Source organism: Clinocottus analis, unplaced genomic scaffold, assembly GCF_023055335.1.
Source record: "Clinocottus analis isolate CAN_PGR_092001 unplaced genomic scaffold, fCliAna1.0.p SCAF_11, whole genome shotgun sequence".
NCBI classification, from domain to species: domain Eukaryota; kingdom Metazoa; phylum Chordata; class Actinopteri; order Perciformes; family Cottidae; genus Clinocottus; species Clinocottus analis.
Window position 1 is genome coordinate 2,898,667 of NW_027175832.1, and position 12,053 is coordinate 2,910,719.

The following is a 12,053-nucleotide window of genomic DNA, read 5'->3' on the forward strand; positions in this document are numbered from 1 at the left end:
AAAATGTGTTTTTTCAAATTGCTGTTAAGCTATAGGAGGCAATATTTCCAATCTTGTCTCATATCAAATTTGAAATCTACATTATTTGCACACCAATTTCCCTGTAATTGTGTGTCCATGCATGCAGCTCACAGACAAGGCGTGATGGAGGTGATGCATAACCTGGACTACTGTGATGTGCTGGTAATTGGGGAAGAACTGAATCCTGAGAGAGAGAGTTTGGAGATTCATCACAGTGCCTTGCTAGGAAAACACCTGGACGCCACCAACTCCACCTCTGGAATATCAATATATGGTAGGCCAGAGGGATGGTGTGCAGCTCTAATGCGCTATGCTGGGGAGACATCATGAACTGCACCACCTTTCCACCTTTGCCCTTTTTACAGCAACAAGATGAACATGCATGCTGTATGGAGTTAGACAGCTGTAAAGGTCCCTGCAATCTCCTGTAATAACATATTACCACTGACACACGGGGCTGTATTACATGTTTTAGACTGTAGTGTGCAACCGTAGTCACGTTTTCCTGTGTGTTACAAGGTGTGGACTCCATGGCCCACTATGAGCAGGCGCTGAGACAGGTGCGCTACAGGAACTGGAGACCGGCCGCTCTGAGCGAGAGGAAGTTCAGACTCACCTGCTCCGAACTCAACGGACGTTACACCAGCAACGAGTTCAACTTGGAGGTCAGTTTGATGGATTTCAAATGACATTTTATTTATATTTTTTATTGTATTTATTTTTGCATCTATATATATATATATATATATATATATATATATATATATATATATATATATATATATATATATATATATATATATATATATATATATATATATATATATCACAGGAATAGGCAAAAAGCCAACTGGGCTTATTTGAAGCCTCCACCAATATAATATTAAAATTTTTACAAAATTACAATCATAAAATGAAATATACAAAGAAAAAGAAAGAAAAGAAAAAAATAATGTAATTGTGTCGAGTGTGCATGTGAAAGTATACGGCTTGTGTTTGTTCAAGGATGTTGGATTATAGTGATTATAATATATTATAATTCCTAAGCAATGCTAATGCTACAAGTGATGCTACAAGTGATGCTACAAGTCCCCATGAGTGAATATTTCAACTCTTCTTTACTTTTCTTCTTCTCTTCATGTCCTTCACTGTTTATTGAGTCTCTGTTGTCTGTCATCTTGCTTTTGATCTTTCCTCCGCTCAGTCAGTTCCTGTCTTGCATCATCTTTGTATTTTCTTATTTTTGTTGCACAAGTTCTGGTCCACCTTCTTTTTTTTTCCTGAGGATAATGGTCTTCGTCTGGCCTGTTGTGCTGCAGGTTAGTGTTCTTCACCACTCAGCACCCGTGGAACACGTCAATCACATGGCGGCCCAACCTCAGTACATGAGACCTGTCCATCACCCGCTCATGATACACGCCCCCAACGCGCATATGTCAGGTAAGCATGTCGTTCAAACGTATTGCGTGGTGGAGATTTGGTGCTGTCGGGATTTTTGCATTCAGATTGGTTGCAAATCACTCAAAGTGACATTTCTTTTTATATTGAAAGAAATCTAAAAAATAAATAATTGAAATTAAAGTAATATTATTGATACGATAATGACAATAATGATGTATATCTGCCTAAACCTTTGTATTACTTCACTTAAAGCAAACAATGACGCTTAGAAGAATAACATTATAGTGGATTATTGAAATAATTATAATAATAATGTAATTATTATCATGACAACTTTGATAATTGCACTCATCGTTGCATAAAAATGAGTGAGTGATCAATTTAGCAGCTTTATAAAGTTTTTGATATTTCAACTCATAAATCATTCTAAAATAGTTAATAATCTGTTATGATTATTGTTATACAGCATTAGGAATTGGTATGAAAGCTTATAACTAGGGTTTGGCCGCATATTTGTATTATATCAATACTGTGATATCATGTTATATCTGTATATTATAATACAACATACGTGTTGTCTCTGCTGGTTTTATTGGCTGCAATGCAGTAAAGTGATGTCATCTTCTGAACATACGCAGTTCTATTATTTGCCTTTACCCACATAGTCATTATATCCACATAACCCATGATTATTTAGCACACATATGTTTTTGTAAATATTCACATAATGTCGTCCCAATATCAATATCAACGTGTTTGGTCGAACTCTATACTATTAGATTTTCTCCATATTGCCTGCCCACTCTAATAACTATAATTATACAGTGCTATAAGTGGACTATAATCCATAGATATGTTTATAGTGCATTCGCTTTCAGCAAAACATATTTTCACCAGATAGATGCCGCTGACTTCTCGTTCATTGCTGCATAAGATAAGCTGCGTCTGATAGACTGTCCATGATTTGGACATGAAAACAAAGGTGAACATTAATAGTTATCCTTACAGTTTTATTGTACTTCCGTCAGTAGATAGACTCAGATCCTCTCTCAAAATGCAATATTGCATGATTATAACAGACATATAGATGTGTTGGCCTTCTTCCTTCTCAACTTCTAATAAGTAGGCTAAAAAAAACTGATTAAACTGGAGGTTGCTCTTTTGTAAAGTCTTGTCCAACTAAGTTGCTGCAACCCCAAACAAAGTCTCCAGCCATATATATATATATATATATATATATATATATATATATATATATATATATATATATATATATATATATATATATATATATATACATATATATATCTTTATCTCTTTTCTCCTTCAGGAGCGGCACCGCCAGCAGCCACAGTAGTTATTGTGGTCTGTATCGCCGCCCTGGTGGTGATTGTGGTCATTGGCGTGTACAGGATCCACGCCACACACCAGGAGGGGTCCAGAGAAGATGAGGAGGAGGTCAAAGACAATGAGGAAGATTGGGACAACTCTGCACTCACCATCACTGTCAACCCCATGGAGGTTTGACTCCCGTTTTAAATGTAGTTTTGAGGTGTTTCACTCCTTCAGACTGCTCATTTAAAGACTAGAACGCAATTTGTCTTCCAAATAGCTCCATTACATTTGATGTCACTGAGCTGAGGAGACCTTTACTAAATCACGCTTTGTTTTCTAGAACGTAGGAGGAGCTCAGGCGCATGATAAGGAGGTAAAAGAAGAAGAAGAAGAAGAGCGTGAGGAGGAGGAGGAAGAAGAAGAAGAAGAGGATGAGGAGCAGGTGGGAGGAATGACAAGTGCCGAGTCAGACAACAGTGATGCCGATGAAGAGGATGGAGAAGAAGAGAAGAAACAGAAGGAAAAACTAGAGTGGGACAGATCCTCCATAACGTACTGAGCACACAGACACACACATATATCTGCACATACACACATGTGTTACATATACATATCTCGCTCTCTCTCTCTCTCTCTCTCTCTGTATCTCTCTTCTCTCTCTCTCTCTCTCTCTCTCTCTCTCTCTCTCTCTAGCTCTATCTCTCCCACACACACAAACACACGTAATGCAGACATTCCTTCATGCTCGCAACAAGTAGGGTCCACACACACACACACACACACACACACACACACACACACACACACACACACACACAAACAACAAACGACAAACAAAACAGAATCTCTGATCAAATTATTTACAATCTGTTGCTGGAAAAAAACACTTCCCCAAAACAAATCTTCCCACGTTGTTGTTTTTCAATGACACATCGCCCTCTGCTGGACAAAGTCAGAACTACAGAACCGACCGCAGTCCCACACTGCTGGAACACACTGTCCATGCAAATGTATACTAATATTTACATCTCAGTCAATTGAGCTGAATATAGGATAAATATCAAACAAGCACAGTCTACTCATTGTGTGATGAAATTACATCCAAACTCTCAAAATATAGTGACACAAATGATCTCCAATCCTTACATGAACACAATAATGTGGGCTTTTATCAAAACGTTTAATATGTGCAAGTGGATGTGTCAAAACAACAAATTACTTTTGTATCGTTTATGTTTTAGACAGATTGTCTGCAAGGTGGGGAGTTATTAGCAGATGTATCCGCCATGTGTATCCATAAACATATTTATTTGTTAATGTATCCATAAACATTTAAAAATATAATTCCTTGGCCTCTATAGTAGGTATAATAACATAGCTGTATTGTCACTCAGTGTATATATCCTCTGTTGCGATATGTAACTCAAATCTCTCCCTCTGTGTGATCAGTGCTGAGTTCTGTGGCCTGGACACTAAAGAGAAACCACATCCTGGATATTGTGTCTCTTAACATTAACATTCCATATGCATCCTTATTTATAGAGAAAGGAGAATTATTACGTTTCAATATCTTTCACTTTTAGTTTCTCAAAAGTATTTTAAAGCTAAGTCAGCGCTCCATCAGCTGGTGAGCTGATGGACGACGTGGATTGGAGTTCAAAAACCTTTTTGTTTGTTTGCATCTTTCTGTGTACCAAATCCATGAATACTGCGGCCTATTGTAGCTTCTACTGTTTAGGGTTAGCTCAGATCTCTGTCTTTTTTCAGCAGAAAGAAAATGATATAAATATGTTACCGTGTGCTACTGATGTGCTGTCGTTCTGTGTTTTTAATTCCATAGTAAAAAGGAGCCCTCTATGCAATTATGGGCCCAGTATAAAGGACCAGTACACAGGAACAGGGGCACTCCAGCAACTCATACATGACTTAATACCGACTAACTGTGTAATTTAGAGCAAGCTCACTTAGACAGATGTCTAAATTGACTCATTGCATGAATTAAATAATATTGAACATCTTAAATAGGGCTGATTTGCTATGGATTCTGGGTAAATATGTGTGACGATACAACAAAAACTTGCTCTGAGTAAGGGGAGTAAGGTGGCTACTGTTTTAGGGTAAAACAAATCTGTGTTTATCTTTCTAAAAAACTGATCTGGGAGTAAAATACTAGACACCTCTGTAAAATATCTTTGTGAAACCAGGATAAAAGTTAAATTACCCTGATCCCATCATCGAGGTTATACTCTCATGCCTGACAGATGGAGAAGTTCTCCTTTTGACAAGTAAAGAGTTATGTATTGAATTGTTGGAGTTCCCCTCTCCAGTCAGGAGAAGACTCACTGGTGTTTGTTTACTGGTGTTAGGAAGTCGTCGTTCCTGCACAACTTCCACAGAACAACACGCAGAAGTGTAAACTTCATTAATATCAGTTCCATCTTGTGCAATCGTCATTGCAAATGAAGTGATATTGCTCAGACAAAGTGTGATTCCATAAGTTTATCTACATTCAAATGATCTAAAACTAACTCCTTTAACCGTTTCGACTCAGAGAAATCGCTTCTGAGCCGCTCATGTCGACACAGCATCAGTGACCATACGTCCCTCTGAGCTCTTTAACTAACACATCTCCTCTTCACCTGCCCCCCCCCCCCCCTTTTTTGGGCCTTTAAGCACCTGTGATTGTGATGTCATCATTGTGTGAAACAATTGCCTTGTTTCCTCCCTCGTCCCGCTTTGTCACATTACGCTTCTGAAAGATCAAAGTGATAAAAAAAAAAAAGATTCTTTTACATATAAAAACAAACCCTGTAAAAATGTTCAAGACAGTTATTTTATATATCTGTTTCTTTTTCTTTTTGTAAACAAAATGGTTGGGATTTCTCTCTCTTTAGTGGTCATCCCACTGCTTTCTGTATATTGACCAATAAAGACTTGTTTTAGACTCTTTACAGCTCTCCGACTGTTTGTGGACGAGGCATCTGGTGTGTGTGTGTGTGTGTGTGTGTGTTTGCATGTGTGTGTTTGTGCGTTGGCCAACAGAGAGAATTGCATAATTAATAAGCTGCCATTGTAGATGTTCGAAAGCTGCATGAATTCACACAATCACACATTTCTGGGCCCAAAAAAAAGCCTGATATGAACTGCGTATTTTCTACAATATATGAGGAATGTACTTCATCACTACTAAAGAAGGTCTTTGGCCACAGGATAACCTCTCTGGAGCCAAACGCTGGCCGCTAGACGCACCAGATCTCGAGTGAATCGCTCCTGATAATACAAACAGTCTCCTCTGTTAGCTTTAGCTTCCGCGCAACGCTCCAAAACTCTGATGGATGATTTCAATTGAAGAGGATTTCCATCCAAAAAAGGATTTTTTCTGAGAAAGTCGAGAGTTCTGTGTCTGTACGAGCAGTGCCGTTACGTCTGTGGAGTGCTACTGCCCCCTGCTGGTGGAGGGATCGTTTTAAATTAAGTGCATTTTAAATGCCTAAGCCTTCGTTAAGGTTCATCCATTACACATGCAGATCTAGTGGAGATGAATTGTTGCGGCTCTGCTTTGGCTTCCTGCTCACAATAGTGCTGACTATTGACTCCTGCAAACAGCCGGTCCCTGAGGATGAAGAAGTACAATTGTCTAATTAGTAGCTTAATGGCCTTTTTTAACTAATGAGCACCAGATGTTAAAAACACTCTTATGGATCCGTGCAGCTTCGGTGTGCCTTCGACCGGCAAGAATATGATTGACTGCTATTGAATTCCTTCAGCTTTTTAGTCTGCAAATGTTTCTTTTTTTCTGAACACAGCAGCACCCCCTTTACCCTCACACAGATCCACACAATGCAATGTGATTTATCCCTTTGATTCACTTCAACTAAAGTGACACCACTTAAACTTGAGGTGGACTAATTTATTTTTTTTACAAAATGAATATACAAAACGTTGATGCCGAATTTTATGACAAGATATAGGGGCATACATTCAGTGAGAAAGGTATGTAAAGCATGATTTATGCTCGCTGCGTCTGCGAGGGTCGCGAGTGCCAAAGTGACGTCCCACTAACAAATCCATGCATTGTGGTAGATATATATTATAATTCATGAAAGGATCGTCTGTGCTGCACTACCACATTTTGAATAGGTTATTAACACTTGAATTGCAGTGTTATTGTTACAAAGGTTAGGGTTAAGATCACGCTCAGGATTAGTCTCCTACAATATATTTGCGAAAACTTTAGCAAATGATTGAATGCAAATTATAAAATCTGAGGATTTGTCCCATTTGTCTCTATTTGCCTCCAGCTGCTGTGTGCTTTACAGCGTGGTGTACTGCTGTGCTGTGATTGGCTGGACAGGGCGGCTCCCTTGGCGTCCTGTTTCCTCTCAAAAGAAACACAAAGAGGATCCCGAAGACATTTTTCAAATTCACTTGGCTTTTATTCACATTTCTTCTCTGTTGACGGCACCATCTGTTCATACATTCCACTACTTTTCTGAATGGTCCTTTGTGTCCCCATCCTGATAAAAACAAGAGTTCAGACCACCATCATCACAAATAATAGTAATAATAATATTAACAACAACAATGATAATAATAATAATAATAATAAAAGCAGCATTAAAGAAACAACTTTTGATTTCTCTCTCCCTTCATTGCCAGCATATTTGTATGAAATTTACCTGAATGTAACCATCACTCATCAGACAAACATAGATAGCTTATGATAAATAATAATCATCATTATCCTGCCATCGTCAGAATCAAACTCCACACTCACAATAATATTAATAATAATAATAATAATAATAATAATAATGTAGAATACAAACTCAAGACATTAAAAAAAAGTGACTCAAGCCTTTTTTTAGGAAATAAAACATGATTGGTCTACAGTGTGTGTGTGTGTGTGTGTGTGTGTGTGTGTGTGTGTGTGTGTGTGTGTGTGTGTGTGTGTGTGTGTATTGGTCCACTGCCTCCTATTCTGATCCAGAATCTGCTCCGCACTAGTAGCAGTAATGTTCCTGCTCCAGCCTCCAGATCCAGTGAGACTAGACCTGCTGTGGTCCTGTTTGTTTGTTTGTTTGTTTGTTTGTTTGTGGTCATTAAGACAGTTGTGTGGACAGCAGACAGATACTGCCTGGTACCAGTGAGCTACAGCAGGCTGCTACAACAGCAGGCGAGGCTCTTCTTACTGCCAACAGCATGAAAGCACTAGTGACGCTGCGATGGGCCGCGACCTCCAGCTCCTACTGACGCTTTCACGCACTCCAAGGCTTTAGGATGAAATACTTTGGTTGTGATTGACATCATAATACATGATTTTATGTCCTGCGAGAAATGGCTCCCGGTGCCACGTCACCCTTTAAACACCAAGCACTTCACTCCTGTTTCCTGCTGCATTAAAGCCCCTCTCAGACACATGCAGCTCCTAAAAAGTCAGACTTACAAATATGTTGATAACACTTTCTACACCTCCTACACCCTGCAGGTTGTAATTGGATATATCCACATTATCATAAAGGTCACACAAATTATGCACATGAAAAGGATTAAATGCTCCTAAAAAGTGTTTTCTCACTCAGCTTCTACTACGATTGATGGGTTTCTACAAAAACATTTTCAGTTGGAAGAGAGTTGTGTATTTATTTTGTATAGCTTCTTTAGAAAAAGGTGATGCACATATTTCCATCCATCAATCAGCAATCGAGCCATATTTAAATGAAATCAGATTGTAATTGGTGGGTTGTATAGGGGTCTAGATGCCAGATCATACAAAATATGTGTAATATCTGCATGTGGTAAGGTGCAAAAAGAGGTGAAAACTAAACAAAACATAAATTAAAAATAATCATCAGACTCTTCTCACTTTAGATTCAAGTTATATTTTGGCTAACTGCTAACTAATTATAAATATCATGGATGTAGAAGTTGCTTTACAGCAAACAAGGAAACGAGGGATCCAATGTAATGTCTTGTTTTAAACTTTCAGAGTATAAAAAGGCAGCAAAATAAAATAAATGTTATAAAATAAACTAATAAATTATAAAATGAACGAGTGGGAGTTGGAGGTGAGTTTCTCTTATGCTGACTATGGTCATTCATTCAGACAAAAACACATTTTTAATATATTCTTCCTTCAACTTCTCATGTTCCAGATGCTAAACACTGTATGAGCAGTGTGGATATATCCATAACAACCTTTAAACTCTCTCTGAATGACAAAAAGCCATCACTTTAACTAACATTGACTTATCCCATGTCTGAAAAGGGCTTACTTCTCATCGAATGTTTGCATAAAGCCAAGAGATGAGTTATTTTAACTAAACGGTGCAGCAATGTTTTGGATCTACCCCGTATGAGATGTGAGCTTTTGGTCGGGCCCCCGAGTCGATCGGATACAAACAAAGTCAGTGCTGAACCCTCTCTCATCCGTCTGGGCGTAGCAGCCAGTCACCTGTGCCAGCGGAGACCATGAATAGAGGCTACGGTGCCCAACAGCAATGATACGGTCACTGACTGTACGTCAGAAAGGCCTCCAGGGAAAAGGATTAGTGTGCTTTCTCAGCGCAATGTTCAGTCTCACCACTAGGGGGCAGTGTTCACTGGAACACTGTCGCCTCTCAACCACGTCGAATGGGTTTTTCTTTCTGGACAAGCGATGGCATACCATCATCAATAATTTATTTTCAAGTCAAAAACAAAGAATAAAGCAGATCAAAAATCCGAAAAACAAGCTGGTGCTGTGTTTGTTTGAAAGCGTGGACCTCCTCTGTCGGTTCTTCATTCATCTCACTCTCCGTCCTCTTTTCCATCAATCCATTTTTTTTTTTTGTAGAGCTAGGGCGCTCTTAGCGTGGACATGCTCCCATCCGTGATCCTCTCTTTGCATCCTTTGATTAATTCATTTGTATTCGTCCGTCTCCAGACGTCCTGCTGGTCTGGTTTGTGTCCGTTTGCTCCCAGTCGGCTCCGCCGGCGTCCGTCACTGGTATTGGAGGTAATTCTTCAGGGACTGGGGCAGAGGGAGGCTCTCGATCTCCTGAAGCCGATCCCGACCCAAAGCCATGCGGGCCGCACGCCGACACAGGTCCATCAGGGGAAGAGGCTCGGCTGAGGAGAAGGAGAGAGAGAGAGAGAGAGAGAGAGAGAGAGAGAGAGAGAGAGATCAAACAATGAGTAAAGCAAACGACTTGTGCAAAGTGTCAGTTACATGAGGCTTGTTTATGTTCATACTTGAGTGTGAATAATACCCATTGGTGATCGGGTGGGGGTGGGGGGGGGTGGGGGGGCCCTCTACCTCGTGCTCCTCCAGTGTTATGCTGAAGTCTTAAACAGACTCACAACTTGTCATCCGATCGGCGAGGCTACAGTCTGCACGCGCTTTACAAACGCAGCACGAGGCTCATGTCGTGAATAGTAAAGGCCTCTCGCACAACGACGCCACATTTATCCCCTGAAACAGAATCCACGCAACGCACCCGCCGCCCTCTAACCCGACACCCGGACACACACACACTCGAACTCGACACTCGCACATTTGTGTGTCGCTGCACAGCTTTTTTCACCTCATGCAAAGCAGGCGAGTCACAATTCAGTCACAGGGCTCAGAGGCTCAGAGAGTGAGATGTTACCTTAAGGAATGGAGCGAGGAGTCATTGGGTTACTCCTTCCTAACAGGCCGATGCTTTGTTTCATTGTGATTTTTCTTGCAGATTCCGATTCTTTAGGTCCTAATCTTTCCAAAAAATGGACCGCTCGGGAAGGCATTTTGAAAAGTTTTGCAGTTTTGCAGACTTTGCTGAACAAATACATACAATAAACACAAGTATTGTAATTTATTTGGGGTTCTTACGACGACTCAAACACAAGGAAAAAGAGGTCTGGAGCCAAAATTGCTTCCAGAGTTTTCAACGGGTTAAAGCACTTTAACACGACATGTCATTCATCCATTCACACTCCATTCATACGCTGTTGGCAGGGGCAACAATGCAAAGTGCCATCTGCCCATCAGGTGGCACCTCGCCATCCCTTTAGCCATTCATATTATTCAGCCATTCATACCCATTCATACACCGCCGGCACGGCCTGCAGGAGCAGTTTGGGGTTAAGTGACTTGGCCAACTGGACACCTCGACATGGACCAGCCAGGGATCGAGGCGCCGATCCTCCGATGGAAGCACGACCCCGTGACATCACTCTGCTCTCCGTACCGTGCGCTCCTGGTCAGCCTTAACTTTGACCTTCATCTTCACGCCAGGGTTCAGGCGGGTAACGGATACGGGAGGCTGCGGTCTGAGCTGCCGGTCCACACACACCGTGGCGAAGTAGAGGAGGTGGAGGGATCGCGCTTTAGAGGAAACTCGTCTGAATTGTGTTGTTGTTATTCTCAAAAAGTCCTACAAAATTCAAATATCTAACGAGCACATCCATCTACATAATGTTGTGATAACTCCATCTATAAAACTCACAAATTGTACACATACATGAAAAAAAAACTACCTCCCGAAAATGCACCACTAGAGTCCGACCGATACGCGAGCTAATTTTAGCTTAGCACAGATAACAGGGTTGTGTTTCAATTGCCTGGAGCCTTTTGGGTCGCGGTTGCAGGTTAACACGATACCCAGACGCCACCTATTCTTTTTCCTTGATCTTTATTATTAGAAAAGAGCCGTATAGAAAACATTTAGGCGTCTACTTATTTGTCGGCAATCGTTGCTTTTGCCGGTTATGTTCACGCAACTCACATTCATTTTATAACAGCAAGAACTGTGCTGCCGTCTGTCTCCTTAAGACGGAGTTTGTACTTTGCTTAAAGTTGTTTGTGAGAGAAAACACACATGAATGTGTCACACAACTGTAGCGATTGTCAGTAGAATCTTTTATGCGTATTAATTACGCTCATCATCTATCACATCATGTATATTGTTTGAGCAATTGACTTTAAAATAAAATAAATCAACATGAAAAGGTGTGAGAAGTCAGTCGGCTGCACTGTTATTTCATAGTCAACATTTGACATCTTTTGTTCCTCGTGTCACCTTCAGGTCACACGAGTGGAGAACAGCCATTCAGAGTTAATTGCTTCCACAGCAAAAAGTCATCAAAGTGGAAGCTAAATCAAACCCGATTAAATGTGACGACGAGAATGCCTTTGAACCACAAACAACACAAATCTGTTGGCCTCGCCGTACGCTGGCAGATACCACAACAAGCTGCAGTTCACAAAGGTTTGTGTTCACTTTGTCATGTGTGTAAGTGTCAACGTTTCATCTGTTCATCACACCGGCCGTCAG

At 40.5% G+C, this 12,053-nt stretch overlaps 2 protein-coding genes across 3 annotated transcripts in view; one reads left to right on the top strand and one right to left on the bottom strand.

Annotated features, from left to right (window-relative positions):
* The window catches only part of clstn2a (calsyntenin 2a), a 115,728-nt gene extending 112,144 nt beyond the window's left edge, over positions 1-3,584 (top strand). The window contains exons 14-18 of the mRNA XM_068568771.1: positions 128-295; positions 541-686; positions 1,341-1,461; positions 2,753-2,943; positions 3,098-3,584. Of these exons, the coding sequence (XP_068424872.1) occupies positions 128-295; positions 541-686; positions 1,341-1,461; positions 2,753-2,943; positions 3,098-3,316 (845 nt within the window). The 3' untranslated portion in view covers positions 3,317-3,584. The remainder of the gene's footprint in view (positions 1-127; positions 296-540; positions 687-1,340; positions 1,462-2,752; positions 2,944-3,097) is intronic.
* Positions 3,585-7,823: 4,239 nt separating this feature from the next.
* The window catches only part of LOC137781911 (SPRY domain-containing SOCS box protein 4-like), a 60,578-nt gene continuing 56,348 nt past the window's right edge, over positions 7,824-12,053 (bottom strand). For both annotated transcript variants that reach the window (XM_068570926.1, XM_068570927.1), the window contains exon 3: positions 7,824-9,867. In XM_068570926.1, coding sequence (XP_068427027.1) covers positions 9,740-9,867 — 128 coding nt within the window. In that variant the 3' untranslated portion in view covers positions 7,824-9,739. The remainder of the gene's footprint in view (positions 9,868-12,053) is intronic.